General features: G+C 49.0%; 9 protein-coding genes across 9 annotated transcripts; 5 read left to right on the top strand and 4 right to left on the bottom strand.

Moving 5' to 3' along the window:
• The first annotated feature begins 219 nt into the window (after nt 1-219).
• On the top strand, nt 220-3,235 carry FOBCDRAFT_217664 (WD40-repeat-containing domain protein). Its single transcript, XM_031176102.3, has 3 exons — nt 220-429; nt 477-504; nt 556-3,235. Exons 1-3 carry the CDS (start codon nt 253-255, stop codon nt 3,075-3,077), a joined length of 2,727 nt encoding a protein of 908 aa, XP_031047235.2. The 5' UTR covers nt 220-252; the 3' UTR covers nt 3,078-3,235.
• Nucleotides 3,236-3,379: 144 nt separating this feature from the next.
• Nucleotides 3,380-5,137, top strand: FOBCDRAFT_21571 (uncharacterized protein). Its single transcript, XM_031176103.3, has one exon. It carries the CDS (start codon nt 3,493-3,495, stop codon nt 5,107-5,109), a length of 1,617 nt encoding a protein of 538 aa, XP_031047236.2. The 5' UTR covers nt 3,380-3,492; the 3' UTR covers nt 5,110-5,137.
• A 328-nt stretch (nt 5,138-5,465) lies between these two features.
• On the bottom strand, nt 5,466-6,833 carry FOBCDRAFT_21576 (translation initiation factor eIF 4e-like domain-containing protein). The gene is made up of 3 exons (XM_031176104.3): nt 6,673-6,833; nt 5,821-6,621; nt 5,466-5,764 (listed from the first exon to the last, which is right to left on the bottom strand). Exons 1-3 carry the CDS (start codon nt 6,705-6,707, stop codon nt 5,575-5,577), a joined length of 1,026 nt encoding a protein of 341 aa, XP_031047237.1. The 5' UTR covers nt 6,708-6,833; the 3' UTR covers nt 5,466-5,574.
• A 1,442-nt stretch (nt 6,834-8,275) lies between these two features.
• On the top strand, nt 8,276-9,450 carry FOBCDRAFT_217668 (uncharacterized protein). Its single transcript, XM_031176105.3, has 2 exons — nt 8,276-8,882; nt 8,939-9,450. The coding sequence occupies exons 1-2, from the start codon at nt 8,583-8,585 to the stop codon at nt 9,224-9,226; spliced, it is 588 nt and encodes a 195-aa protein (XP_031047238.3). The 5' UTR covers nt 8,276-8,582; the 3' UTR covers nt 9,227-9,450.
• FOBCDRAFT_217672 (Alpha/Beta hydrolase protein) lies at nt 9,451-11,392 on the bottom strand. The gene is made up of 7 exons (XM_059609489.1): nt 10,616-11,392; nt 10,478-10,564; nt 10,299-10,431; nt 10,130-10,244; nt 9,971-10,085; nt 9,783-9,911; nt 9,451-9,732 (listed from the first exon to the last, which is right to left on the bottom strand). Exons 1-7 carry the CDS (start codon nt 11,165-11,167, stop codon nt 9,589-9,591), a joined length of 1,275 nt encoding a protein of 424 aa, XP_059464423.1. The 5' UTR covers nt 11,168-11,392; the 3' UTR covers nt 9,451-9,588.
• A 2,379-nt stretch (nt 11,393-13,771) lies between these two features.
• Nucleotides 13,772-17,014, top strand: FOBCDRAFT_21609 (uncharacterized protein). Its single transcript, XM_031176108.3, has 3 exons — nt 13,772-14,879; nt 14,935-16,599; nt 16,653-17,014. The coding sequence occupies exons 1-3, from the start codon at nt 13,804-13,806 to the stop codon at nt 16,894-16,896; spliced, it is 2,985 nt and encodes a 994-aa protein (XP_031047241.2). The 5' UTR covers nt 13,772-13,803; the 3' UTR covers nt 16,897-17,014.
• A 789-nt stretch (nt 17,015-17,803) lies between these two features.
• Nucleotides 17,804-19,318, bottom strand: FOBCDRAFT_270908 (uncharacterized protein; the record flags this gene model as incomplete). The annotated part of the gene is made up of 1 exon (XM_031176110.2): nt 17,804-19,318. One exon carries the CDS (start codon nt 19,316-19,318, stop codon nt 17,804-17,806), a length of 1,515 nt encoding a protein of 504 aa, XP_031047243.2.
• Nucleotides 19,319-20,873: 1,555 nt separating this feature from the next.
• FOBCDRAFT_217679 (uncharacterized protein) lies at nt 20,874-22,024 on the bottom strand. Its single transcript, XM_059609490.1, has 2 exons — nt 21,554-22,024; nt 20,874-21,504 (listed from the first exon to the last, which is right to left on the bottom strand). The coding sequence occupies exons 1-2, from the start codon at nt 21,696-21,698 to the stop codon at nt 21,305-21,307; spliced, it is 345 nt and encodes a 114-aa protein (XP_059464424.1). The 5' UTR covers nt 21,699-22,024; the 3' UTR covers nt 20,874-21,304.
• A 3,427-nt stretch (nt 22,025-25,451) lies between these two features.
• FOBCDRAFT_21633 (uncharacterized protein) lies at nt 25,452-27,934 on the top strand. The gene is made up of 4 exons (XM_031176113.3): nt 25,452-25,692; nt 25,822-25,879; nt 26,032-26,738; nt 26,833-27,934. The coding sequence occupies exons 1-4, from the start codon at nt 25,537-25,539 to the stop codon at nt 27,811-27,813; spliced, it is 1,902 nt and encodes a 633-aa protein (XP_031047246.2). The 5' UTR covers nt 25,452-25,536; the 3' UTR covers nt 27,814-27,934.
• The last annotated feature ends 60 nt before the right edge of the window (nt 27,935-27,994 follow it).

Here is a 27,994-nt window from a genome sequence, read left to right on the forward strand (position 1 = left end):
CTGCTGAATGAATTCACCTTGGCGGCAATAAATAAAGGTCGTTCAAAGGAAGGAAGTCATGACGGCTAACCCGATGAGCGAAAATGTGGCGCGTGATGTGGCTGGTGCAGGTGAGCTGATGCACCACATAGCCAATCAGAAGTATGTCTCCGATAAGGCGCCAAAAAAAAAAAAAATACTAGGAAACCTCATGCGCGGACCCATGATATTCTTTACATCGAATATTTGTTAACTCACAATCACAACAACACAATGGCAAATAAGCAGCCGTTGAAGACTACGTTTGACGTAAACCATGTCATACGCCCCATATTCACAGGGGGATCAGTAGCTATTGACAATAGCGCACGTATTCTAGCCACAGTTCTCGGCGAGGATGCAATTCTCACTGATCCTACAAACGGGAAGCATTTGGCTCAAATTGAGGGTGTAAGGACCACGTGCAAATCACATTAGACCATGACTGACTTTTTCAGGATGGAGAGCTCATTTCCACATTAACTTGTCAGTCTCCAAAGATCGCACAAACATGCAAGCAACTAATACTGATTATAGTAACGCCCTCTGGGTCTCACCTTATCATATGTTCCCGCTCTTTGTCTATGAGAATATACACCTTGAGAGTGTCGCAAGAAGGTGGAACTATTGATGCTACACTCACAAGGACAGTGAAGGCGCACACTACCCCAGTCGTCGTTCTGGCAGTTGATCGGACCAGCACACTGTTGGCCACTGGAGGAACCGATGGAGCTGTCAAAGTTTGGGATATCATCGGTGGCTTTGTTACGCACACTTTCCGTGGTTCTTCTGTTTTGGTATCAGCGCTCTTGTTCTTCGAAGCTGCCGCTCGGCCGAGCGACAGTCAGTCAGGAAAGGGCAAGAAAACCAAGCGCCAAGACGAGCCCGATGAAGAAGAGGAGGACTCAAGCACTATCAATTTCAGGCTGTCATGCGGCCAACAAGATGGAAAGGTCCGTGTATGGGACCTGCACAAGCGTAGTTGCGTAGCCAATTTGGACTCGCACGTCTCGGATGTCCAAGGTCTTGATTACTCCCCAGAACAAAACGCTCTTGTTACTGCAGGCAGAGACAAGACCATAACCTGGTGGGACGCCAGATCCTGGAAGATTCGCAAAGTTGTTCCTTGCCTCGAGCTGGTTGAAGCGGCTGGCTTTATCGACGATGGAAGCTTGACTTATTCCGCTGGTGCCAATGGCTCTCTTCGCATCTGGGATACGGATATGGGCAAGGAAATCACTCCCCAACAACCTGCGAAAAGTGAAGAGGAAGGTATTGTGTCTGGCGTTTACCGCCCTGGTCTCCCTTTTATTCTTCTTGTCCAGGTTGATCATACTCTTGCACTATATAGACCTCCTCGAAAGGCAGACACCGCTTCCCTCCCTACTCCAGAACCCTTCCGAAGGATATCAGGCACACACGACGACATCATCGATCTCGGATATTTGCTTCCAGACCGCTCGATGGTTGCTTTGGCCACAAACTCGGAGGATATCAGGATTGTCTCAGTCACCGAGGCTCAGAATGGGGAAGCCGACTGGGATTCGAATTCAAATCCTTACTTTGGTCAAGATGTTGCTCTGCTAAAAGGTCACAATGAAATTGTCATCTCATTGGATATCGACTGGTCAGGTCACTGGATTGCTACCGGAGCGAAAGACAACACCGCCCGTCTTTGGCGTATCGATCCTACAAACAACTCCTATATCTGCTGGGCTGTTTTCTCCGGTCATGCTGAATCATTGGGTGCTGTTGCGTTGCCCAAAGGAGTACCTCCAGAGTCCTCGCCAGCTCGATCAGACCCCCTTAACCATCCTCCTGCATTCCTCATCACAGGGTCTCAAGATCAGACCGTCAAGAAATGGGATATCCCCCGCACGGCTCAGCAGAAGGGTCAAAAGGGTGGTTCTCGGGCCATCTTCACTCGCAAGGCTCACGAAAAAGACATCAACGCCATTAATGTTCACCACTCGGGCCAACTTTTCGCCTCCGCATCTCAAGACAAAACTGTCAAAATTTGGTCGGTGGAGGAGGGTGAAGTTCAGGGCATCTTGCGTGGTCACAGGCGTGGTGTCTGGACAGTTCAGTTCTCTCCTGTCAATATGCCGGCGATTCAAGGCGAGGATGGACCTATTACTGGAAAGGGCGCTGTCCTCACTGGCAGTGGTGACAAGACCATCAAGCTATGGAATCTTGCCAGCTATACTTGTGTAAGGACTTTCGAGGGCCATTCTAACAGTGTCTTGAAAGTTGCATGGTTGAACATGCCCGCTAGTCAAGAACAGTCCAAGAAGCGAGTCCAGTTCACTAGCGCCGGTGGTGATGGCCTTGTCAAGGTTTGGGATGCCAACTCAGGCGAAGCTGACTGCACACTTGATAATCATGAGGATCGTGTTTGGGCTGTGGCTGTTCACCCCGAGGATAACACTATTGTGTCCGGAAGTGGTGACTCAACTGTCACTTTCTGGAAGGACACATCGTCAGAGACTCAAGCTGCTGCGTCCCAGGCTGCTCTCAAACTGATCGAGCAGGAACAGGAGCTCGAGAACCACATACACGCTGGCTCATTCCGCGAGGCCATCATTCTTGCATTGCAACTCAATCACCCTGGAAGGCTTCTCAACTTGTTCACATCAGTTATCACAACGAACAACCCCGATAAGGGCAGCTTGAGTGGCTTAAGTGCTGTGGATGAGGTACTGGGTAGCCTATCCGATGAACAGATCTTCATGCTGCTTCTGAGGCTGCGAGACTGGAATACAAACGCGCGCACAGCTCCTGTAGCGCAGAGAATCTTGTGGACTCTGATTCGCAGTTATCCTGCCTCCAAGTTCTCGAATTTATCTGTCAAGGGGGCTAAGGGACAGAAGAGTCTGAAGGACGTGTTGCACGCCATTCGCGTGTACACTGAGAGGCACTACAGGCGTACCGAAGAGTTGGTTGATGAGAGTTATCTGGTGGAATATACCCTGCAGGAGATGGATGACCTTGCGCCATTGTTAGAAGATGGGGATGGCCTAATTAAGGATGCGGGTAACGATGTTGTTATGGCAGGATAGATCAAAACCAATATCTGCTTTCTTTCCTTCATATTTGTTCATTTGGCTAGGTAATTAGGTATGGTCATTCTGGCATATTCTCCGGAGTACAAAGGTTATAGACAAAATGTTGTTTTTCTACCTATCTTGTGGCTGTCATCGGTAATAAAACAATATAGTGTAAGACCTACTTATAAATGTCATCTGTGGTGACAGGGATATTCAGGTGGCCTCCACTGCCGGAGTGGGCCAGGACCTGAGCTTCAAGGCTCCACCCAATAACCACAATCGTACTTGGATCTTGAATCTTTCTTCCCTGGCATCAAGCCTCAACTACGATCACGCGAACGCGACCACGACCACGGTCGCAAAGAATCATTATATTGTAGACCCATACAGAAGCGAGCTACATTCATAAGACTCTCTGGGATTAATAATGGCCAAGCGCCAGGCCTCCGAGGCCCTCGACGATCTTGTTGGTGTTGCGTCGCCAGCTTCGAAGAGATCTCGATTGGACGACATTGATTCACCCGAACCGAACGGTGCTTCGAACGAACTCATCGATGAGTCTAATACCCATGGAAACGCGCAAGAAGACGACGCAGACGAAGAAGACGACCAAGACCCCACTGCCACAGCACCTATAAGACAATCAGCACCTACTGACGGGTATGATGACCTTTACCTCGATACTATCGATCGCAACGTGCTCGACTTCGACTTCGAGAAGCTGTGCTCCGTTTCCCTTTCGAACATCAACGTTTACGCATGTCTTGTTTGCGGAAAGTATTTCCAAGGTCGTGGTCCGAAGTCCCACGCTTACTTCCACTCGCTTGACGAGGATCACCACGTCTATATAAACCTCGAGACTCAGCGCGTCTATGTCCTTCCTGAAGGCTACGAGGTCAAGAGCCGCGCGCTCGACGACATCAAGTACGTTTCGGATCCGCGATATAGTAAGAAGGAGGTTATCGAGATGGACCGTACACCACGTACCAGCTACACCCTTGATAGAAAAGAGTACATCCCTGGATTTGTGGGAATGAACAACATCAAGGACAACGATTATCTCAACGTCATAGTACAGGCTCTTGCGCATGTCGCGCCATTACGCAACTACCTACTTCTCGAGGACTTTTCGAACAAGACGGAGCTTGTCAAGCGATGCAGCATTCTAGTCCGCAAGATCTGGAATCCGAGGGCGTTCAAGGCTCACGTCTCTCCTCATGAACTTCTCCAGGAGATATCACTGCGCTCAAACAAGCGCTTTACCCTCACAACTCAGTCGGATCCTGTCGATTTTCTGTCCTGGTTCTTGAACAACCTCCACCTCGGGCTCGGTGGCAGCAAGACCAAACCTGGCAGTTCCATGATCCAGCGTACGTTTCAGGGTAAGATGAAGGTTGAGTCTCAGGCCATCACAGCTCGTGCCGACGCTACTGATCGACTGCGTTTCGAGGATGCGGATGTCAAGGTGGACATTGTGCGCTTCCTCCTTCTGACGCTGGACCTCCCGTCAGCGCCACTCTTTCAGGACGAGCTCGAAAAGAACATCATCCCTCAAGTTCCCCTGACAACCATTCTCACAAAATATGACGGTCAGAGGGCTCAAGAACACCACGCTCAACGCAAGCGTTACCGACTCATGCACCCTCTTCCCCCTTTTCTTGCCTTTCACGTCAAGCGCTTCTCCCAGAACAAGTTTGTTTCTGAGCGCAACCCAACAATCGTCACTTTTGACGCGCGTAATCTCGACATGTCGCCATACGTTGAGCCAAATCCCAAGGAGTGGCCCCCAGGCGAGCCCATCTGGTATGATCTGGTAGCCAATGTCATTCACGAAGCTGTTCGAGTACGAGAGGACGTTGTTGATAGCGGCGAGGAACGTAAGACGTGGAAGGTTCAGCTGAAAAATAAGGCAACGGGTGAATGGGTGGTTTGTCAAGATTTATATGTTGATAAAGTACAGAGCGAGCTGTTATATCTTGGTGAGGCATATCTCCAGATCTGGGAACGGAGGAGAGATCCCAGGGGCAAAGGCAAGGCCTCATGACGGTAAACACCACCAATAGTGAGCCTCTATCCGTGCATACACAATAGATTTTAATATCACAATTTCACGATCCAATCTTCTCGTTCCTGGAAGAGAAATCTCAGCTCCATAAGCTCGCTCTTTGAACTGTAGCTCTCGCTGAAATACGCTATGGCGAGCCGTACCCGATCATACGCAGCTAGTAATACATCGTTCATAAACAAGGTCATCACCGTGACCTCGCCCGTCGTGCCCAGCCGATGTCTCATATCTAGTTGTCCAGTCCACCTACCCTAAGCCTCATAAACACGGTATCACAGCCCCCATCCAGAAGAATTCTCCAACTCCGCCCAAAGGTGATTGTGGAAACAAAGGAACAGAACGAGCAAAAAGAACATGCCCCTCAACGCTGACGTTTGAAGGCACTCATGATATACAATACAAAGACTACACCGAGATGGGTTTCCAAGAGCGCGCTTTAATCTCCTAAGGGTGGGACTGTTCAGCTGCCTGCTTCGAGGGCCCGCCTGTGTGGCGCTTGTCGTGGTGGTGATGTTGGCCAGCCTTTTCGCGGCGCTGCTCCTCGATGGCTGTTCGTTGTTGAATGCTGGAATCGTGGCTCTTGAATTCGATGCGAGTGCTTGCTGGAAAGTTAAGGACATGCTTCATCGTCTCGCTGTTCACCATTTAGCTAAAATCAGAGTAAGTCGATTACACGCCATTGAAGCTTACCGAATCTTAATAACTCGACCACCATCAGTGCGAGTCCAGATGCTGAGAATGTCCTCACCATTGCGAACACTCAACACAGCACCACAAACATCATCGCCAGCATCAGCAAACTGATCACCAATGAGGCTGAGAATGAGATCTTCCCAGTACCTGTCTGCTACACCCTTCTTCATCCGAACCACCCACTTTCCGCCCTTCTTGTTAACATCATCCTCCCATATTGGGCGAATGCCTTTCTTGAAAAGGTGAAAATCAGAGACAACGGGGAGTGTAGAGGGACGTTTCAGGTGACGATAGATCTCCCAGAATTCTTCCCCAGTCCGTACAGTTGCGATCTCGTGTAGCGTCTTCTCATATTCGATGAAGCCGTGTGCCTTCGAGATCGGAGGTCGGTACCAAAATGTCCATGAATCAACTAACGCATGCGAAGGATTTGCCGTGGATACCCCAGACTGGTTATTCTCAGAAATCGCAGTCATGCCAGCTCCCTTGCCCGCATTCTTAGATGGGTCCTTCGTGCCAGACTTGACTACCGCTGATGCCATGGCAGTATCGAAAGGGTTGGCTGAATTCTTCGGGGTTTTAGCCGACCCAAACGAAGCAAATGCTCCAGAGCCTAGGCCAAAGGCACTGGAGGCACCGCTCGTGGGCGACACTAGACCTCCAGGTGTGGTGTTGAAAGGGTTCGGTTTAGTCGACGAAGGAGTATCGCCACCTTGGCGCTTGGGGAATGAGGCATTGCGATTGAAGGAGTCACCACTGGACCCTTGTCCGGGTGTTGAGAGGGAAAGCTTGCCGGTGCTAACAAGGTGTTGGTGAGAACTCCATATTGTAGGTGAATGTGCAACTTACTTTGTGCGGCGGGACCAGAGGTTGCTAGTATCCATCAAGACCGAATGGGACAGGTCTATCGACAAATCGATAGAGGGCGGGGAAGACCTGGTAAAGACGCCTTGAATAGACCAGGGAGAGAATCGGAGAAAGCGTGTGCGACGTCGATACGCTTATAGACTGCGGCTGGTAGTGTCGGTGTCGATTTAGTAGAAATAGCGGTCGATGTTCGTGATGCTGGCCGTTGGGAGTTACACTGTCTCAAGGTTGAGTGAGGGGGGTGATCAGTAGGTTCACGGCGAGATTTGTTTAAGATCGAAAGATATTGTATGATACGGTTATGGACGAATTCGTGACGTTGTGGTGTTTCACAGTGTCGTAGTACGGATTACAAAAAAGAGCTGGAGAGATTGGAACGTCAAAGATGAGGTTGTTGGATGTTTGGGAATTTTGATTTGGAAGAGTTGCAAGTGGGAAAGATAGTATCTTAGAGGTATGGAAGAATTTCTGACAGCCCACCTACTAAGGTACTAACCTAACGTTACCTTGGTACTAAAAAAAATCCGACAGCACAGCGGGAGGTGAGTGACAGGCCTGTGTACTTTTTATGTAGCCTCGCGGCAGTCTTCATATGGTCATGTACTTAGAGTTTACTCACGATGGCCCCTGTCAGAGCGCAAGCCCTGGAAGCTAGCACCCATCTCGCTGGGAAATACTCCAGCCAGGCTGCGAAAAGCCTGTCCAACCTGCCTGACTATGCTAAACACCCATCCCCAGCCCCCAGGCCCCGTCCACATATGAAATCATGACCGATTCTACAGAGCAGTACATGCCGTGACGATCTAGGTACCTTACATTAGAGGTCGCCCCAAAAAATGACGACAGTGACCGAGTAGTCCCATGTTAATGTCAACTGAGGTAGCCTGAGAAGTTGAGGCTCATAACTACTGGTCGAGGTAGTCAGAAAAAATTGTGGAATACTGAAATTACCTTTCCCAAGAGCCGGTTCAGAATTTCGAAAACAATATGCACAAGTGAGTAACACAATGGCGATATGTCTTTCAGTCTCATCCAAGACAACCTCCATTAATCGTTTCCTCATCACTAGCACTGATGAACCGAACTCCCGTGCCTTAATTATGAGATCTGCTGAGAACCAGGTCAAAGCCGTTTCCTTCTCGGCATAATAGTACTATGAGGTTGATTAGTGTTTTCAAAAGATATTGGTAAATTGACTTGTGAATGGTTCCCTTGGAGCTGGCAGTGACATTCGACTCCGAACATGTGAGATAAACCAAAGAAACCAGGGTTTGATACATGCAAGACCCCTTACCCACGACTGAGGGGATGATCATGACTTGTAGGTTGGTAGCATCATGAATCTCCGATGAGTCTTGATTCGCCTATCCTGGATAGGAGACTAGAACACTGGCAGGTCAGGCATCAAGACCCTTTCAAGTACAATTTTGCGACAGGTATTAAACTTGCATTCGTCGAACAACATAGAAATCTTGTAATGCCAAACTGACATAAGCATCTAGCAGTTACCCGGAGGCTCTTATCCGACATTCATAGTGGGTAAGGTATTTTCAGAACTCCTATCACCTGACTTCTCCCTATTGGCGTGTAAAGTAGGTAACTAGCGGTCGCAGACTACAACTCATCTCTCGGCTTATTATACTAGTAATTGCTGCATCTTTACCATTGGTCTTGCTACTATGTACGTATGAGCTCGAGTTTCATCAAAGCTGAGACCAATCGCCCCTTCTAGGCTCACCCACGCGGCCCCACTTCACAGCCCAAAAAGTTTCTTATCGTGACCTCTTATCACTTTGCTCCAGGAAAAAAATATTCCTGGACTTAGGTTGACAACACTCAAACCTTGAGGTACCAAGGACACATCTCAAGCGCACACCTCCACCACTATCGCAATGGGTGTCACACGAACAAAGACCATCAAGAACAAGCATGCCGCTGCTCCTGGTGCTGCAAAAACTTCCAAGCGCTCCGCCACCGATGGCATTGCTAAGTCCAAGAAGCCAAAGGGCCCCACGCTGAGCAAGCAGGTCAAAGACAAGGGTCGCGAGGCACTTCTGCAAAAGTTCAAGAACCCTAAGAAGAAGAAGTATACGGACCAACAGCTGGGTATTCCTGAGCTCAACACAGTCACGCCTGTGGGCGTTATCAAACCTCGCGGCAAGAAGAAAGGCAAGGTTTTTGCTGATGATCAGGTAAGAAGCTATGGTCCCTAACGCGCTTGCGTATTTCTAACCTGCTATCCCTCTAGGAAAGTATGAGTACTATCATGGCGCTCGTCCAGGCGGAGAAGGACGGCCAGATTGAGTCCAAGATGATCAAACAGCGTCAGATGGAAGAAATTCGCGAAGCGCGCAAGGCCGAGGCCGAGAAGAAAGAACAAGAAAAGCAGTCGAAACTCGAGGATACCAAAGACTCTCTCCGAAAGAGGAGAAAGCGCAAGAGTACAGGTGACGCAGAGGATAACATCAAGGAGTTCACCACGAGCGGTAGCAAGGGGACAAAATCAAAGGGCAAGAAGCGAGTATCGTTCGCCTAAGTCCTCGACCGATGATATGGCAAAAGTTTTCGGAGTTTTTGCATTGTTTGGCGCATGGAGTTTGATAGATAGGCTGAGGTCATACCATGATTTCTGGTGGTTTCTGGAGATTCAGCGGTATAAAAGCACAAGACTGTATTCGAACCATGGTTGTTCCTTCGGATGCAGATCTACTCAATTAGATGGAATGATCGGATTCATTTTGAGCTTTGAGCTTTGAGCATTCTGTGTCAAATCTATGATCTATAAACGCGCTTCTATAAATGTCTATACTGTGCTAATCTACTTGTGGTCATCGACTGCGTCGAGGGGCCTTTCTTAGAGTTCTTTGGAATGGGTTGACTTTGTGTCAAGTCGGCAGCTTAGTCTTCCACAATGACCAGCTTGCGTCGCATGGGGATGTAGCCATGTCCGTCGGCTAAATGATCATTGTTGTTGGGGTTGACGAGAGGCCTGAGATCATTGAGATCAGTCTTGAAAGCAAGATGATTTAAGAAGTTGGCAACCTATAAATATTAGTTTTGATGTCTTACGATTATCACTAATAAGAACTTACAGGTTTTGTAAACCAACGATCGCCCGAGGTTTCAAACCAGCACAGATGTCCTCCCAGGCTAGAGGTGAGAAGGACAGTGTTGGGATTCTGTTTGAATTCTTCATAGGGAATAGCTTCCTTAACAGCAATCTTGGAACGGTTAGGAATGGTTGATAAGTTACAATAGAGCAGAAAACCGGAGTCCTTACCGGATCATCAGTTGAGTGGACAGCCAGGAAAGGAATCTCAATGGAAAGAATGGAATCCACCGATGAAGCATCGCGGTAGTATGCACTCTCCGTCGGATACCCCCAAGAAGGACATCTGGCAAAGTCAATTTTTAGTCAGAATAGAGGGAAGCGACTCACTGGATGAGGCGATCAAACTCATAGAGATACGTGATGTTCATCACGGCCTCGACATCGATTTTGCTGTACTTTTCCAACTCAGTTCTATGTGTGGCAGCGAGTTCCTTCAAAGCACCTTGATAACATCAGCAAGCGTTTTAATAAACTACGTATGAATATGTCGACTCACTCCCCATGACTCGAAGATAAACTTCTTTGCCGATGTAGCTGTTCTGTAGGATCTTGCTGGAAACTTCTAGATTGAATGGGTTGCTGCATACAACTGCTCCTTTGAGGACACAGTTGGGACCCTCCTCGCCACAGTAGTTTGTGTTAGACTGAGCCAAGATTCGGGGAAGTAATACTTATATAGTTTGTGAGCATGTTCGCTCCGAGAGAGAACCCTAGGCCGAACAAAGGTCGGTTAGGGAAAGTTTTCTGTAACCATTTTATTGTCTTGGATGAATATTAGTGGGATGTTCTCCTTGAAGCACGAGTATCCTTTACCTGACGAATATCCCATGTCGCTCGAGCGTTGTACAAGACACCACTGGTGATCTTGCTGCGCGCACAACCTCGCGAGTTAACAACGCAGACTTCCCAGCCGCCCTCGCCAATCAATGGCGCAATAGTATGTCGAAGGTAGATCTCGTGAGAACCACCTGAAAGACCATGCAGAACAACAAGCATGGGCTTGTGGTCGTCTGACCCGATATGCTCAAACTCTTCCGGGGTGAAGTATGCTGTTCGTCGAGACAATGAAGGGTCCTCAGGGGCCTCAAAAGGCTCAACAGCAAAGTCCACAGCGAACGTTCCATGGTAGATCTTGTGGTCAGCGTCAAAAATCTTGCGCTTATAGTAAATCTTGGGTCCAGCAGGCTTGGTCGCTGTCCACATCGTCTGCAGGTGGCCATTGAAGAGCAGTGGGTTCAGTCGGCATGGCGGTGTTGCCTTTTCGCAGATGGATAAGAGATCGGTGACATTGCCATCTTTCTCTTGCACCTTTCGTGGTGAAGGCGCATGAGTGAAGTTGAGTTCTGCGTGTCCAAGCCACTCCATGATGAGATCCGTACAAGCCGTGACCGACGTATGTGAACCACTTTCAGACCCGCGTGAAGAGAAGAGAAGAATCGAGCACAAGCAAAGATGGATACAGCTGAAAGGGGGTGAGGGTAGGGACGTATTAATAGATTTTTGGCATTTATCAACCAGCAAATTGCCCCTCCATCCTCCGACGACAAAACGGAACGACTTCCATGCCCTGGCAAGGTAGCCTGGTTCTAGTTGATCCTACGGTGGATACACCCGTTCCGGTGGCCGAAACAACCATCGCTGGCATGGATAGATCTGTACCTGCTATCATTTATACTTTTGTTCGTATCTAACTTAGAGATCTTTCAGGTTACTAACTAAAAATTCCAGTTAAGGATTAAAGTATCTAAATCTCGCGTGCTACAAGTGCAATTACTATTTCACTCATAAATGTTACAATATCGGTCTAATTCCCGCCTTACTCTAGATGACCTTACAGAATGGTCTTTGTTGAAGACTTTTACTTTAGATCAGGTCTGGTGCAGCGTTGGTCTCGTCCATCTGAGACTTGCATTTTAACTTCTTACCTGGCGCTCGGCAAGTGGGGTCACAATGACCAAAGAACCGAGGCACGATTTTAGGCGATTTCATAAGCAATGAGCCTCCTAAAATGTACCTTAGCGCAGCTGCAGGGTACAACTGACAGTGATTATCCGTACCAATGTTGGATATTAATGCATGTACGATAAACCGAAGCAAACATTGAGACTGGAAACGGGGTTACATTGAAAGAAACAAAGCTCAATCTCTTCCTAATTATTTTATCCTTCTCTATGTGCTGTTATATATAACTTAGGTATATGGTCCTATCACGAGTCTCCATGCAATTAGAGATGTCATATGTTCAGCGCATCCAGATACTATGGTAATGCTCTTTAAGACATATTCTCAATATTCTCCAATCCACCATTCGGTTGGTGGTTCAGCTTCTTTCCAGTTTGTGATACCAAGGTAAGGCCACGTGCATCTGTGTTTTCACGTGACTAAGACGCTTGCTCTTCCCGGCACTCTGGAATTTCCCACAACAAGGATTCAACCATCAACCTACACCCAGTCACAATCGCCAGAAGATGACCAACTGGCTGCTGTTCTGATACTGTGATAATAGACGACACCTGGATGATGGTCTCAAAATGGCTTGCAATTTCCATTTGGCCAGGCTGACCACGAAATGAAATGACCCGTCTATCGACCGAGCGCACTATATAGTGCTCCCATCCCCTTCCGACAATCCGAACCACCATAAGCACACCCTTCAACCTCATCACCATTCCGTACGCCTTGTTTTGATGAACCAGCAGCTATATGCAACTTGCTCTAACGCATTCGAAAACCTCCACGTGTACTGGAACTTCATTCATAAAACCGAAGCTCTGGAAGTCCCGCTCCTACTTCAGTATGGTCTGCTGAGATGCAGGCTAAAATTATTACAGCCTTATCCATCTTGCACCAGGTTTTGGTTCTCCTGCATGGTTTTGCTTCGGTTGCTGCGATCTGCTTCGTGCGCTGAAGCCTTTTAACACTCGGTTCTCCATAACATTGGTCCTCATTGTCGCAGGCATAGGAAAACTCTGCCCTGCAGTCCATACAACCAAACAATGTTACGCACTGAGTCGGGCATCACTTAACTGGCTGAAGGGGTAATTCATCACATGCTTCAATTCTGATTTTTTTTTTTTACCATGAATGCAGCACTGGGTGCTGATATGGTCTTGGATGACCTCCGAGTCGAGTCGTCTGATAAGGGTCGATAATCTATGGCAGCATGACTCTGTTATCAGAATTTGGCAGGCTTTCTGGCTCTTGTTTCTTGTTCGAGAGCATGAATCGCTATCTCAGGCGCAGCAGGTGGATTTTGCGTCACCATGATGTGTCTTCACGCTCGAAGTACTGGATGGCTTGGCTGGACGAGCATTGACGTGTTAAGAGGAAGTCACAGTCGTGATTTGGACTGTCGTAAATTATCCACATGGATTCGTATGTAGTTCTTTTGCTCTTTTGAGAGCAGCGATACGATGAGATCATGCTGTCTCTTACTTGGTGGAACCATTGGGGGTTAACCCAAGCGATCCAACCATCAACAGCTAACACCGAGGCGCTTGATATTTGCAAACATCTCCGGACGGACGCTGCACAATAGCCAGTGCATGGGCGAAAGCATGACGCCCAGAGAGCTGGAAGAGCGTGCAAGTGCATGTACTCGGGAAATTCATCAAGCTCGTCAAGAGCTAGAGATATCTGCCCATTTCGATCATTTCTGTGCCTATCACCAGCTTCCGGTGCTTTAGGGCATGAGTTTACTCGGGGCGAGCCTGAACTACCGACAGATCCTGTCAAGGCAACTCTAACGCAAAACTCACATTACCCCAATCGTTGGCTTCATTCTTCCTTTCTTTTTGCGTCAATCGCGCTGATTTTGCAGATGACAAAAATTCCCCGACCTGCATTGGGCCAAAAAGCCTACATCTTAAATTCCCCGCGACCGCACGGGGCCACCGATAGTTAGCGGGTCACCACGTCGAGGCTCAAGGTACCTGGTCATTCCCATCGGTTAAGGTGCGGCCCCTAAGTAACCACTGAAAACTCGACGCCCAGCTGCACTCATGGAGAACGTATCCAAACCTCCACGTCGACGTCGACATGCTGCCATGAGAGACGAGCGAGAACTTAATGACCAAGGAGAACGGGCTCGACATGAGCGAGGAATGAAGCCCTCACAGAGATCAAGGTCTCCCCGTCAAGTTCGCGATTCTCGCCACGATTCCGACGCACGCCGCAACCGCCCACCCATAAGACCAGATTCTCATTCATCTCGCCTTCGTCGCCATTCGCACGATCGTAGTCGTGATCGCGCTTCTCGTCTATCGCCCGAACCATCACGTCGAGGACCAGAAGTCGAAGATCTTATTCCGCGTTATCGAGAACGCCATCGCGAAATCGAGGAGAAGCCTCCGCGGCGAAGCCAGAGCCGAAGTCCAGGCCACGACTATATCAGCAGGGCATCGCCCTCGGCAGCCAAACGACATCGAAGTCGGAGCCCTTCTTTAACCATTTCCAATCGAAAGAGATCCAGAAGAAACAGGAGCCCAAGGCCAAGGACAAGGGACATCAGCCTAGAGTCTCCATCTAGGAAGCACGCCAGGCACTCCTCACGCGACCGACGTAAAACATCGCCTCGCCAACAAGCACGATCTTCTAGATCCCCCACACGTTCACGACCTAGATCCCCAGCAAAGTCGGACTCGGGTTCGCGACGGGCAGACCGAGAGGCTCAGTCCCAATTAGAACGACCTCAACCACGGTCACGAAGCCGATCGCTTACATCAGAGCACCACTTGGCTTCATCCCGAAGAGCTCGTGCATCATCTCGCGAGGATCAACGGGCGTCAGGTCTTGAGCGGATTTCCTCGCGGCGACAGCTTCCACCACGATCACCTCAAGCAAGTAGGGAACGGAGATCTCGAGAAGGGTCGCCCGGTTGGCGTCATTCTTCGAGGTCCGATATCGACGAAGATATGACCTCCAGAAGCAATCCTCGAGGAGGCTATAACCCGAAGTATCACCAAAAATCACATATCAGTAACGATCAGTATTCCCCATCACCCCAACACGCTTCGTACCATAACTCGCCTTCACGATCACCCTACGGGCCATCACGTGGTGGATGGAATGGTCATCAGTAAGTAGACCCTGGCAATAAGCACAAATATAATCGTCTATTGACGCCATTCTAGGTCCTACCCACCTCAGTATCCTCAAGGGAGTAGTCACGGTCCCCCAAGTGGCCCTTCTAGCCATTATCATTCCAATACTACACGGTCACCGCCATACGCCGCTCCGACAGGCCCGATGCAGCAGTTCCCTCAGGGGGGGAGCTACCGCGGTGGCTACAGAGGTGGCGGTTTTCGAGGTCGTGGGAGAGGCGGCTTCAAGAATTCTCATTGGAACTCAGGCCCTCCTTCAAGAGGACACCACGATGATTTAGGCAATGAACGCTTCAGCAATGTGGACGACCACGGAAATACAGGTTCTGAGCCTATGGATGTTCAGGAAGAAGTGTTTCAGTCTCACGATGAATTGGGCGAAGACACCAGCCAGAGTGTTCAGGACAGAGCAGGCCCATTGACTACCCCCAACAGACCACCCCCATCTGGTCCAGGAGGTTCATCTGGTAGCAAGTTCAGTTTTGCCTTTAAACCTTCCTCAAAGCCAGCGGTCACTGCGCCAAAGCCCGAGATATCACAAAAGTTGAATGCGGCTCCTCGGCGGGAACCTCAGCCGGAGAATCGAGACAGAGATCGAGCCCGAGATCAAGAGCGCGAACCTCCCCGAAGTGCACCGACAGAGCCAGCTTCCTCTCGACCACGCCACGAGCGTCGCTATCCTCCCGAAGGCCCTAGAGTTGCGCCCCGTATGCGTAAGGTGATGAAAATCATGAAACGACCGAAGCCAAGACCGACTCTCCCAGCTGATCTGGTGGACTCGGAATCTGTCTTCTTCAGAAAACCTGGAAACGAATCAGTCGTTGGCTCCGGTACCTATGGCAAGGTTTTCAAAGGCCTGAATGTTTACACAAAGGGAATGGTCGCCCTCAAACGAATTCGAATGGAAGGCGAGCGTGATGGTTTTCCTGTCACAGCTATCCGAGAAATCAAGCTTCTTCAATCTCTCAGACATGTCAATATCGTCAATCTTCAGGAGGTTATGGTCGAAAAGAATGATTGTTTTATGGTGTTTGAGTACCTGTCGCATGACCTCACAGGACTGCTGAATCACCCTACATTCAAACTGGAGACGGCTCAAAAGAAAGACCTCGCTAAACAGATGTTCGAGGGCTTGGATTATCTTCATACGCGAGGGGTACTCCATCGCGATATCAAGGCCGCAAATATACTCGTCAGTAACGAGGGAGTCCTCAAGATTGCTGATTTTGGCCTCGCTCGATTCTACGCCAAGCGTCACCAGCTGGACTACACCAACCGAGTCATCACCATCTGGTATCGCTCACCAGAGCTATTACTTGGCGAGACTAAGTACACTGCTGCTGTTGATGTCTGGAGTGCAGCATGCGTCATGGTTGAGATTTTTGATCGGAATGCCATCTTCCCAGGTGACGGAACCGAGCTTAGCCAACTGGAAAAGATCTACAACGTGATGGGCACGCCGAACTTGAAAGACTGGCCCAATCTCATTGATATGGCTTGGTTTGAACTTTTGCGCCCAACTGTGAAGAGAAGGAATGTCTTCGCAGAGAAGTACCGTGATAAGATGTCACCAGCCGCCTTCGACCTGCTCTCCGCCATGTTCCATTACGACCCTGCAAAAAGACCCAGCGCTGCACAGGTACTCCAACATGCATACTTTACGGAAGAAGCACCAGCAGCCCGCCAGGCTACAGAGTAAGTTGATCAAGCTTGTATATGACAAGCATCACTCACTAACCAATCCGTAGACTCGCAACACATAATGACTGGCATGAATTCGAGTCTAAAGCCCTGAGGAAGGAAAACGATCGACGCGAGAGAGAAGCTAAAAAGCTGGCTAAAGAGAATGCCGGCCGGGACAAAGAGAAAGATAAGAAACGTATTAATGAAGGGACCGACCAGCGCGACACAAAGCGGTTACAGGTTGACAAGAATGGTGGAAACAAGCCCACGCCGGCAGTCGCACCACCGAATTCGACCTCTGAAGCGTAATATTCATGACACCTTGATCTATAGCTCGAAACGATTACTCCTCGGCTTCACACCTGGTACTTTCGAACATAGACGGCATTACGCCATCTGCAGGAGACTTCTAGGCAATCTGACGTTTCCCATTCTCTTGTTGGGCGTCTCCCTACAGGCCAAGGCGACCAAATCAGTGGACTGGCGTTTTTGTTTTTATATGTCATCCTTCGTTTCTTTTGAGTCTCAGTGGCTTCATAACTTATCATGTTGGAACCTGAAGCATGCATAATGCATGGGCGCTGGCATGGGTTTCTGATTTTTTCGCCGGCTCCATGGCCTTGTTTTTTGCATCCTGCCTATTGGCGCAGGATGGGCAGTGGTCACAGAGGGGGGACAGAATTTCCTTTTTGACGAAGGCATGGCAAAGTATTGTTGCTATATAGAAATGACCAAGACAGTGAATCAAAGACAAAGGGCGAAAATTAGACAGCGAAAGCCCATTAATGTGTATTAAGCCATCCTCAGGGAAGACAATCACCGCCAGCTAAGTGCATCATTGAGGTCTATTTATATGCGACAAGTCCTAAGACTCCTCATGCCAGTCAACGGTATTGTAGCTTACCTACTATCTTGGATTGTCATTGAGGAAGTCCTATCGTACAAATGTTATCTTGCTGCTGTTGCCGACCCTTTTTTGGAGTTTCAATAGGCAACTCGATCTGAGAAAACCATACGATCTCAAACTTTTGACTTCTCTGTATCTGTCCCATCCCTAATCATATCATTATTGGCTTCGTGAAATCGTGAGTAATTCGTTACATCATTGCTGGACGTTGAATCTTGGGTGGATACCCAACCCAACTGCCCTTTTTAAGTATGCGGATATGTCTTTAAGCAAGAGTGCTGTGTTCCTCTTGTTTGAGCTTCTTCTTCGTTACTGATACGCCGCCGCCTCGACACCTTTTCCTTTGATATCTCGAGTTTTCAGAAGCTCACGTAGACTACCCTCCGCACGGCCCTTAGTCGTTGGCAAAGTATCAGACGAACGCCAACTCATCCAACCACTAAGCGTGGACATCAAATTGCTCCTTTGGTTAGATGTCTCGATTGCAGATATAGAGCCATGGACAACCGGCTGATCAAGTCCTTCTGTGGCTGCGAGACACTTCTTTGGTAAACCAGGAAGATGGTCTTTGTTTGTTACCTCAGGTGCTGTTCGGATTTCGAGTTGGCTGCTTGATGTTTGAGGTAAGGCAGGCTCACTGACAAGACCAGCAGCCGTGGGTCGACTCGATTCCAAATCATTGAGGTGCATGCTCAGCCGATTGCCATCAATAAGGGCCAATGAACCAGACCGTTTTTGACGAGGTGACCGTTGTCTGACATCCTCCTCTTCCAGAAACACGTTCTCGCTGGCTCCTCCTTCAGACGAGACCGATGATCCGTGTTTGCTGGACCCTTTTTGTGCGGCTCTGCCGCGAACGTCCTCGGCAATCTCTGCAGCGGACTTCTTCTTTGATTTATCCTCATCCGATGATCTACTCGATGACATTATGGTCTCCAATGTTCCCATGGCTCTGCTGTTCCTCCTCACGCCCATCGGTCGTTTTCTAGATCGGTTGATGTTCCTCTCATCATCGGATGACACAGCTTGAAGAGTGGGTCCCTGAGCCTCCTGGCTCTCGACAGCTGGAGCCATAAAAGACGAGCCTGAGCCATGGGGGGCATAATGAACTTCATACTGGTTGCTAAGAGAGTATCGTGATTTAGCACAGATCTCTGCGATACGGTCCAGATCAGCATTTATATCAGTACCGCCACTCTGGTCTTCTAGATTGGCCATGAAGCTTTTGAAGCGGAAGGCTTCGACAGATGGAAGTTTTGGCTCCTCTGGTTCATTCTCGAGTCGTTTCTTTGTTCGGTTTCTCGCCATTGTACCCATGATTCCATTCCGGACCGAGGCAGAACCTGTACCAAAAGGCAGCACTCGTCGTACGAAAGCTGAAGGGCCGCTACTCTCTGATAGTGCTGAGCGGTGCCCTCGACCGTTGACAACAATGACTCCTCTGTCCGCAGGATGTGCTGGTACAGGGGCGTAGTAACTTCGCACGATCACAGGCTGCGAATAGGTACTGCTCTGGGCACCAGTAGACTGTGCGTATCGATGACGAGTGGGAAAATTGGAATTCAACTCTCGAAGAGCTGACGTTCGATGCTCAGCAGTGGAATTGTCAACAGGAATAGGCTTTCCCTCTGCAGTTGAGGGCACCAGGCTCGTCGATGAGGCGTTCGTCTGGAATAGGGGTGGGAAGGAGAATTGAAGAGAGTGTGGACGTGGTTTGCTGAGGGCCGGTGTTGATGAGGTCGACGTGGAGGCGTGATGTCGAGATGGTTTGTGTTGATGGATTTGGGGCGGCTGGGGGGGCTCCTCTGGAGAAGGGGATCGCATGATGGAGAATTGGGACCTGACTCCGTATATATATATAGTATGAGAGAGTGTGTGTGTGTTGTGCTTGTCTTTGTATACAAGTATAGGAGTTGGAGGCGATAGAGCGAGGTGTTGATTCGGGTCAAGCGCAAATGTCACCCCAGGTGTGCACCAATTGGGGCGGGCATTGGATGCTCCGAAGCGGCAGGACGATAAGGTACTATACTCGAGCTTTGCATATGGGCTTGTAGCTAGTATCTGTACAGACGTGTACACTTGAGGGTGGCAAGCGAACGCTGAAATGGGGAAGCTGTTGGGATGATGATTGTCGTGGTCAACAGTCGGTCTAGGATACCTATGCAAGGTGTCCCGGGGATTAGCTGCAAAGGCAGCGGTAAAGAAGCAAGTGTAGAAAACTACCTTTGGACTAGCTCCTAGGCTGGTAGTGTGTAGCAAGGTACATATGTCAGGAAAGATGTGCTCCGAACAATTTGGCGCATCAACCCCAGAGGCTATGTGAATTGGCCAGCTAGAACAATGAATGGCGAGTGATGGGAGCCAGCAAGGCAAGAAAACGTAAAACCATGAAGTCTGGTTTGATTTTGTCTTGTCTTGCCTCGTCTTGTCTTGGCTGACGGTCGAGCCGTTGATGCAATACGCGGTGCAGTGGGTCGATGGATGCAGGAGATGCGACAGTAGCAAAAAGCACAGTATGGCACTCTTCGGCTACAAATACGGCGTGGTAAGACAAGGAAGGGGTTTAGTTTGTTCTTGGTGGAGATGTGGGATGAAAGTTGATAGATGATGAGATTGCAGGAAGAGGAGAGGAGAGGTAATAAGTCAGGTAGAGAGCCTGTCCAGTTGGTACCTCCAATGTTGAGGAGAATGGAATGCTGGCTGCACAGTCAGGCAGGCCTCTAGCTTGAAGCTACCTTACTTCGCAACACTGTATCTAAGAGAGCAAGCTGCAAGAGCAATAGGTGACTTAGAAAATAAAGGAAAGAAGAGGGGATCTTTTCTCTCACATGCGTTTCGTTGCTTTTCCCTCCAGGTCCATTGATATTGATTCTTGAGGCTTATAGGAAGTAGCAAAGCCAATCAGGACAACCCAAATTTGGCCCTTATGCATGAGTGTCGTGGCTGTCGATAATTAGGCACTCAGTGAAAGGATCAAGCTCGTCTCGGGCGACGTCCCCGCATTGTCTCTCATTGGCTTGCATCTATTATGTAGCTCTCGGCAACATATCCCTATTTACCCTGAACCACCTCGATGAGAATATTCATTGCTCACAGATATACAGCCTGTCGAAAGCTGGGTTTATTCCTACCAACTCTGACAAAACTAACAAACGATAACCCTACGAACTAGGAGCTACCCATTGGATCGTGTGTCGGTGTCTATGGTATATTTGAAACCATTCCTGGCAAATAGGTTGGCACAACATATGTACTGGCTGTAGGACGGTACATTTGTAGTTTTAGTATGGATAACAGGCACGTATCTATGCACATGCAGAAATAGCCAAGGTGGACAACTCACACCTCCAAGTCATTGCGCAGCAAACTTTGTACATTAGTTCCCAGTACGTTCCTAATGTTATTCGATTCTACATACAGAGATATTTAATAATACGGACTATACATACAGGCGTTGTGGTATCCTCTCTCTATGATTGGAGTTTCAACCCCTTCCCTTTACCAGCATGGACGAATATCGAAATCCAACTTGAATTCAACATTCTCTAAGACGTACCACATGTCTTTCAACATCAGCGTACTAATATCGTATTGACACTGCGTCACCATTCTCACACCAGACCAGTTGATTTAACAACAAACCACATCACTCTGTATATAACCCAAAGGTTAGGCAGGCATCAGCTCCTTGCACCACCTTTATTGCTGCCGATGTCGGCGAATATGCAACACCCAGTTGATGCAAACAACTTCGCCTGAATTCCAAGACAGCCAATAACTAGAGTCGATTACCACCAACTTCTATTCACTTTATGCTGCGCGTCCCATTGTTCCATAGCCCTGTCCGCCAGTCTGCACGTTGTCGGAGTAAATGCCAGGCGCAGGTCCAGTCGCAAAACGACCCTCGCGCGCCTGTTCTCGGCGGTCGTAGTAGATGTACTCAAGGTAGAAGGCATGGATATGACCTGGAAGGAAGCCAAGAAGGGTCAAGCAGATGTTGATGAACAGATCTGAGAAAGTCAGCATGTGAGTGCAGCCAGATAAAGAGATGTTGCATACCCATTCCACATCCTGCAACGGCCCAGACGCCGATGGGAGGGACTGCGACTACATTAGTTTTGCTTTGCATTGTGCGATCAGGAGGAGTCTGTGACTGACAGAAAATCGTGATGAGGATAAGGAAGACGGCAGAAATAGCACCCATGGTTGCAACCTGTTGATGCAAGGTTGAGAGAAGTTTAGAGGTAGTTGTGTCGGTGACTCAAGAAGTCGCAAGTTCTCGTTCTGATAGCTGAGAGAAAATGTAACTGAAAGAGAGAGAAAATAAACAAGTAGGGTCGTCGCAGAAGTCGTCGAAAATGCGCGCCACGTAAATAATACCAAGTAATGAGGCCTTCGCTACCTGTCACGAACATCTAGATACATCGGTATTCTTGATTGTAACGCCAGGGAAGCTATGACGTAGGCCACGTCGGCATAAAATTTGCCGTGACAAATCCCAAGAAACCGTCTTGTGGCGAAGCCTCCAACAGCAGCCCATACCCTGGTACCTACTACAGTAGAGTGATTTTCTACGAAAAGAGATCGATCCCGAGCTTGATATTCGAGTCCAGGAGACCGACCTTAGCATGACTTACTGAACGACATAGCATGCAATGTAATTCCCAGGCATTATTATCAGAAGTGCGTAAGATCTTTGACATGAGGAACCTATCGTCGCTGACCTATTAAATCATTCACCAGTGATTCTAACCAATTACCAACAGCACAAAATGTTAGGCCACTGTAGACCACCATCAAACGCGACAATGCTCAGAATGTCACTATCACCTGCATCATGTTGTTCATATCACAGCGGTTCCTGTCTTGATTAGCACTTCAGTGGAACGTAGAGTTGCAATGGTTCTTACATACCCATCCTCCCTAGCCAGTGCTGCGTTGAAAAGGTGCATCAATGTGCGAACATGTGATGAGCTGTGTCAGAAGGTGCTTGTGGCTAATAGGTATCAGCAGCGAAAGTCCGGTTCCCAAGGCGAAGGAGGTGGCTGAGCTCCAGGGGACAGGTCGTTTATTTCAGACGAGCTGCTCGTCACTCATCGATTATTGTGGAAGTTGAAAACTCACCTAGGTACCTAGTCTCATCACTGGCTTAGATTGAGGAGGAGAGACAGACTCTCCATGATCAAAAAGTACCCTTCCGTTACCTGGTCACCTTCACATAATAAAGAAGGAAAGAAAGAATCAAAGTACAAGAAAATATGGCTCAACTGTATGCCACGGTGTAGTGGAATGTAAATACGAAATGCTTTTGCTTAAAGAATAATATATATAGGTATATTACAGTATCGTGTCTTCGCTTCTGGTTGGAAGAATGAGCAGCTTTTCTCAGAGTGTTCGATTCGGTCACCTCTGCCTTCACGCCAGTAGCTTTTGGCCAATGAACGTCGTGCCCTTTCTAAAGATGAACCTGAGGTACTGATACCGTAAATGGTGTTATTACAATCCTTGTTGGCCACCAGCCGAAACTCATTAGAGTCACCCCTTGCCTGGCATGATACTCTGGTATGACTGACCTTTATAACCCTGTGGTCCCGAAAGAAAATAGTAAGTTATTGATGGACGACGTTTCCGGGTTCTATTTATAGCTGGGGTAATATTGGTTAAGGTAGTCAGATAATCTCGCTACTCTATTTGGGAGCATTCAGAAGTTGGACTAGATTCATCTGCGTCCTGGCCTCAAGAACTCCTTAGACCATATATGAACTACGAAGACTTGCGGCCTGTTTCGGTGAACTTCTTGGCTATCGGCCCTCGCCCTGGGACCCAGAATGTAGATTGTGACCCCTACTCTTCATAAGCGACGTTGTCCGTCCTGTACGTAGTAAAGCCGCTCAACTTTTACCCAGCAAAACAGGCTCATCAATCAACCTTGGACATTATTACAGAGTACACAACGCAGCAGACGTAATGTGCAGACATGATTCGCTGGCAAGTTAGGCTACTCAACGAGGTCTACTTTGATCAACTCAGCATTAGGAAGATCCAAAGTCAAATGGCAGCAGAAAAGAGAAGAGGTGAGAGGGGTCTACATCATTGTGGACTGACTGATGTAGTTGGAGCGAGGTTGATGACGCCTCACCTCAGGCGGTAAATCTGTGTCCGCGCACGGGTGGGACTTTGTCGTGTGCTAGGCCATCCTGCCTGACTGATGATGGATTTCTGCTATTCTTATAGTAACTAGTAAGGTAATTATTAAAATGCGACAAAGCGCAAGGCATATGAGTGTGAATAAGCGTTTGAAGAGCGCATTGTCTAGTTGAATCAGTGGCAGCAGAACAGAATCGAGGTCGGAGCAGGCTCCGATAATGAGGCTGACACTGTATTGTTGGCTTTCGCCCTGGCTGAGCGGAGATTGCTGTTAGTCGAGCAGCCACAACAGTGTCCGCGGTTGACCATTTCTAACCATAGTACGTTAGATTACCGTTACGAATCTGTCAGTCCGTTCACATGGAACTCAAACCTCAGAGGCATTGAATTGAGTTGCTGGAGTATTATCATCAATGCGTCTCGAATCTAGCACAGCAACTTCACATCCATTCCTTTTCCTCGGTACCTTAGCTATGCATACGCACCGTGAAATGTGGTTGGTAATGGTACGCGCGGTCGCTGCGAGAAATCAGCGGGTTGGGTAAAAGGCTGCCCAGCTTTTACTGAGGTGCATGGAAGGGTTGGGAGGACGAATTACGAACTGTCAAAAACGTGGAGTATGGGCGGTAGGGTTACTTGTAGTCTTGGCGAAGGTACCTTATACTACCTATTCATGACGATATTGATGTGTTGAGCGGAATGGCAAGTTTCGAACTATCAAGCCGAGTTTGAGGTGGTAGGATTCGGACGCATCGGAAAGTGAAGATTTTCAAGCTGGCTTAGAAATTGTCCCAATTCAAGAGCGGCTGTGTCAGGGTCATTTAACACTTCATTATCACACGTTGAGGAGGTACGAGCCGGAACATGTTCATTTATTAACAAAAAAGCTTCGTGAGGTACCTAGGTAAGATACCTCGGGCAAGGAAACCGAGAGCAGCCTTTCGAAGTCAAGCGCTTTGAACACCCAGAAGTTATAATCAGGTCAACAACGTTTACGGAACATTGGCCAGTCAAGCCTTGCCTTCGTCAATTGACTTCAACGGTGAATAGCTTAGGTAAGTATAGGGGTTTACCGGGACACCTCATTCTGAGCCACAAAGGTGTCTGGATTAGAAGAGTATCTGGACATCATGAGGTGGCTCCCGTGTATAGTCCGCTATTTCAAAGTACTACCTAGCCACTGTAAGGTAGGTATTGAAGCTGTGTTTCCCCTTGCAGGTGACTGTGGCTCCCAATTCTCAACGCAAAGCAGCCTGAGTGCTCAAGAAAGGCCAACATCGACAGGTTGATAGCAGAACTTACTTGAAAGTTTGAGCTTCGATAGCAATAGGCATTTTTAACGCCTCCAAGAACGATATCTGCCAACTGATTGCAGAATCCGCCTTCCACAGATAATCTCTTATGACCTAACGATATGCTATGCTGCCCATGAAGTTGAACAATCGCCCTTCATTCATGGCCGGCTCTTTAAATAACCTGGTAGCGTGTGCTGACATTCTCCACTACATTACCTACGGGGCCTGATCCCCTAGGAGAGAAAGCACCCGCCTCAGGCCCATTTCGTGTTTGGCACCAACTCCCCTGAAGGCTGGAAGCTGCCATTTCAACTACTGGCCACATCCACATCCGTTCCGCTTCCCGTCAACTTCCCGCTCACCCACCTCACGTATACCTTTCTACCTCTTTCATCGCGAGCTGGCCGGGCCACGGGCTAGTTGCACATAATATTTCTTTGCCTTTCGAGTGTTTATCACTACGACGATCTCAAGGAATCCACGAGATCCCCTTGTAGTTCGCCGCTGCCGCCTCGTCTGCGCTGCCAGCAAATCAGATACTGATTCTTCTCACCTCCCAAACTCGCAGCCGACCCTCGTCCGAGCGATTCCGTCGCGAATATGGCCTCACAACAACTTCCTCAGCTTAACATCGATCGATATGTTGTCATCCATGTTGCGACTACCTGCGACGAGCACGGCGTTTATGTGACAAAAGACTCGGCCGAAGTAATTGAGCTTGGTTGGATCCTGGTCGACGCAAACTCACTTGAGGAGGTGAGAAACACCACCCTGCCCCAGCCAAAACCCCCCCCCAAAATTTTCCTTGTGTTCCAAATTCTCCTCCAAAAGCATTCAATGCTTCCATATAACACACAGATTGCTGACTAGCCTTGTCACTGCCAGATTACTCATGAGAGCGTCCTCGTCAAGCCCGTCAATACTCCAATTACGCCCCTCTGCAGTAAGTTTTCTTACGCTAATGGCTCACCTTTTCCATTACATATGCTCCACGCTGCTCTCTTTCGTCCAGACAATTGCCCAAATGCCAAAACCCAATATTGCTGGCCATTCATGTCGAGGTAAAATATTTTAGCTAACCCACTGTTTTCGCAGCGAGCCTGACAACCTTGACTTGGGAGCATGTTCGAAACGCTGGTACCTTTAGAGACGCTATCACCCGATTCGATACATTCGCTACCGAGTACTTAACCTCCAAGAACCTCGATTTCGTCTTCGTCACTCTTGACGCATGGGATCTCCGTGTTCAGCTGCCTCGCGAAGCCCGCGACAAGGCTGTGGTTCTCCCCCCTTACTTGCAGCACTCACGCACTTTCGATCTCCGCACCGAGTACCAGCGCTGGCAGCAACACCACCCTGAGTCTCTGCCATTCGGACCTTCTATGCTTTCCAACATTTGCGCCGCTCTCGAAGTTGAGCCCGTTCAGTCGAGTGCTCCGATTAAGCACAACCTTCCATTCCACCTCCAGGCTCTTGCTCCTGCCTCGCCACGACGTGCAATGGAAGAGGCTGTCACTCTTGCCCGAGTCCTCCGGGGGTTGATTCGTAAGTCGCAGCCTCCCCAGGAGCATCCCGATGTCTTGACTCGGCCCATGGATGCCCGGGCCGATGTTCGAGCTTTTCTCTCGGAGAGGAGCAAGGTTCTTCACATGTCGGGACTTCCCCACGATACTACTCAGTCCGAGCTCGAAAGTTGGTTCACTCAGTTCGGTGGCCGACCCATTGCATTCTGGACTCTTCGAACCCCTGAACAGCATAAGCCCACCGGCACCGGATTTGCTGTATTCTCTTCTCATGAGGAGGTAAGTCTAATAGTTCCCTCATCAAGTCTCATCTTGCGCCATTTCCATCTTCTTGTTGCCAACATGTGTTATCTGTCATGCTAACCAGTTATAGGCCGCTGAGAGCCTTTGTATGAATGGTCGTGCCCTTAATGAGAAGGCCATTGAGGTCTCGCCCTCCTCCAGCCGTGTCCTCGACCGCGCTCAGGACATACTGACTCCGTTCCCTCCTAGCAAGAACCGCCCTAGGCCTGGTGACTGGACCTGCCCTTCTTGCGGGTTCTCCAACTTCCAGCGTCGAACTGCTTGCTTCCGATGCTCGTTCCCTGCTGTCGGCGCCGGCCCTTCGAACGATATGGGCGGCGGCAATAACAATTACGGTGGTGGATATGGTTACGGACCTCCTGCTATGATGCCCCCCCCTCCTCATGGTGGTCACCACGGGCCTATGGGTCATGGCGGTGGTCGTATGGGCGGTAGCGGTGTGGTACCTTTCCGTGCCGGTGACTGGAAGTGTGGTAACGAGGTCTGTGGCTACCATAATTTCGCGAAGAACGTTTGCTGTCTTCGATGTGGTGCCAGCCGCGCAGGCGCAGCTGTTGTTGCTGATTCCGGATATCCTTCTCCCATGGACAATGCCTCTCAGTACGGGATGAACCAGGGATCCATGGGAGGTGCTCCAGGACCCGGACCATTCGGCTCTGGTAGCTCCTTCGGCGGCTCTGGTGGTGGCTACAATCAACAACACTTTGGAGGCCCTCCCAGCCACTACCTTCCCTCGGGTCTCGGAGGTGGTGCTGCCGCTTACCCTAGCTCCCTGAACACTCACGGCAGTTTTGGATCTGGACCTGCTTCCCATGCGGCTGGCCCTTTCGATAGTCGTGCTGCTGAGGCTGCGTTCCAGTCAGCCACCAATGGGCCTGCATCTGGTGGGCCATCTAACAACTTTTATAACAATAACGCCAACAACAACGGTGGCAATACCGAGAACGACCCCTTTGCTTTCCTTTCCAGCGGCATTGGAGGACTTTCAGTTAGTGGAGGAGATGGCCGCCAGAACGGTGGTTCTGCCCCTCCTAACAAGTCGCCTGCTTAAACAGTAAAAGACTGTTACAGCCGATCCGCTGTGTATTTCCTGGGTCACCCCTCCATGTATATGGACCCGGGTGATACGTGCCGCTTTATTTTTTCGCGAAATTTCTTTGATGACGAACATAGAACACTTGTGACTGCAAACCCTGTGCAATCAGATCTATCAAAGGAAAGGTGGAACGGTG

This window comes from Fusarium oxysporum, chromosome III (assembly GCF_013085055.1).
Source record: "Fusarium oxysporum Fo47 chromosome III, complete sequence".
Classification (NCBI taxonomy): domain Eukaryota; kingdom Fungi; phylum Ascomycota; class Sordariomycetes; order Hypocreales; family Nectriaceae; genus Fusarium; species Fusarium oxysporum.

Excerpts from the sequence above, each read along its gene's own strand:
- FOBCDRAFT_21609 (XM_031176108.3), top strand. The coding sequence starts at position 13,804 with ATGGAGAACGTATCCAAACCTCCACGTCGACGTCGACATGCTGCCATG. Across the intron at positions 14,880-14,934 it reads GGTGGATGGAATGGTCATCA|GTCCTACCCACCTCAGTATC; the intron begins GTAAGTAGACCC and ends ACGCCATTCTAG. Across the intron at positions 16,600-16,652 it reads GCAGCCCGCCAGGCTACAGA|ACTCGCAACACATAATGACT; the intron begins GTAAGTTGATCA and ends ACCAATCCGTAG.
- FOBCDRAFT_217679 (XM_059609490.1), bottom strand. The coding sequence starts at position 21,698 with ATGGGTGCTATTTCTGCCGTCTTCCTTATCCTCATCACGATTTTCTGT. Across the intron at positions 21,505-21,553 it reads CGTTGCAGGATGTGGAATGG|ATCTGTTCATCAACATCTGC; the intron begins GTATGCAACATC and ends TGACTTTCTCAG.
- FOBCDRAFT_217664 (XM_031176102.3), top strand. The coding sequence starts at position 253 with ATGGCAAATAAGCAGCCGTTGAAGACTACGTTTGACGTAAACCATGTC. Across the intron at positions 430-476 it reads ATTTGGCTCAAATTGAGGGT|GATGGAGAGCTCATTTCCAC; the intron begins GTAAGGACCACG and ends TGACTTTTTCAG. Across the intron at positions 505-555 it reads GCTCATTTCCACATTAACTT|TAACGCCCTCTGGGTCTCAC; the intron begins GTCAGTCTCCAA and ends TACTGATTATAG.
- FOBCDRAFT_21576 (XM_031176104.3), bottom strand. The coding sequence starts at position 6,707 with ATGGATACTAGCAACCTCTGGTCCCGCCGCACAAA. Across the intron at positions 6,622-6,672 it reads CTCTGGTCCCGCCGCACAAA|CACCGGCAAGCTTTCCCTCT; the intron begins GTAAGTTGCACA and ends ACACCTTGTTAG. Across the intron at positions 5,765-5,820 it reads GGTCGAGTTATTAAGATTCG|CGAGACGATGAAGCATGTCC; the intron begins GTAAGCTTCAAT and ends AATGGTGAACAG.
- FOBCDRAFT_21571 (XM_031176103.3), top strand. The coding sequence starts at position 3,493 with ATGGCCAAGCGCCAGGCCTCCGAGGCCCTCGACGATCTTGTTGGTGTT.
- FOBCDRAFT_21633 (XM_031176113.3), top strand. The coding sequence starts at position 25,537 with ATGGCCTCACAACAACTTCCTCAGCTTAACATCGATCGATATGTTGTC. Across the intron at positions 25,693-25,821 it reads ACGCAAACTCACTTGAGGAG|ATTACTCATGAGAGCGTCCT; the intron begins GTGAGAAACACC and ends TGTCACTGCCAG. Across the intron at positions 26,739-26,832 it reads TATTCTCTTCTCATGAGGAG|GCCGCTGAGAGCCTTTGTAT; the intron begins GTAAGTCTAATA and ends AACCAGTTATAG.
- FOBCDRAFT_217668 (XM_031176105.3), top strand. The coding sequence starts at position 8,583 with ATGGGTGTCACACGAACAAAGACCATCAAGAACAAGCATGCCGCTGCT. Across the intron at positions 8,883-8,938 it reads AGGTTTTTGCTGATGATCAG|GAAAGTATGAGTACTATCAT; the intron begins GTAAGAAGCTAT and ends CTATCCCTCTAG.
- FOBCDRAFT_217672 (XM_059609489.1), bottom strand. The coding sequence starts at position 11,167 with ATGGAGTGGCTTGGACACGCAGAACTCAACTTCACTCATGCGCCTTCA. Across the intron at positions 10,245-10,298 it reads TTATCTTCGAGTCATGGGGA|GTGCTTTGAAGGAACTCGCT; the intron begins GTGAGTCGACAT and ends GATGTTATCAAG. Across the intron at positions 9,912-9,970 it reads TCCACTCAACTGATGATCCG|ATTGCTGTTAAGGAAGCTAT; the intron begins GTAAGGACTCCG and ends AACCGTTCCAAG.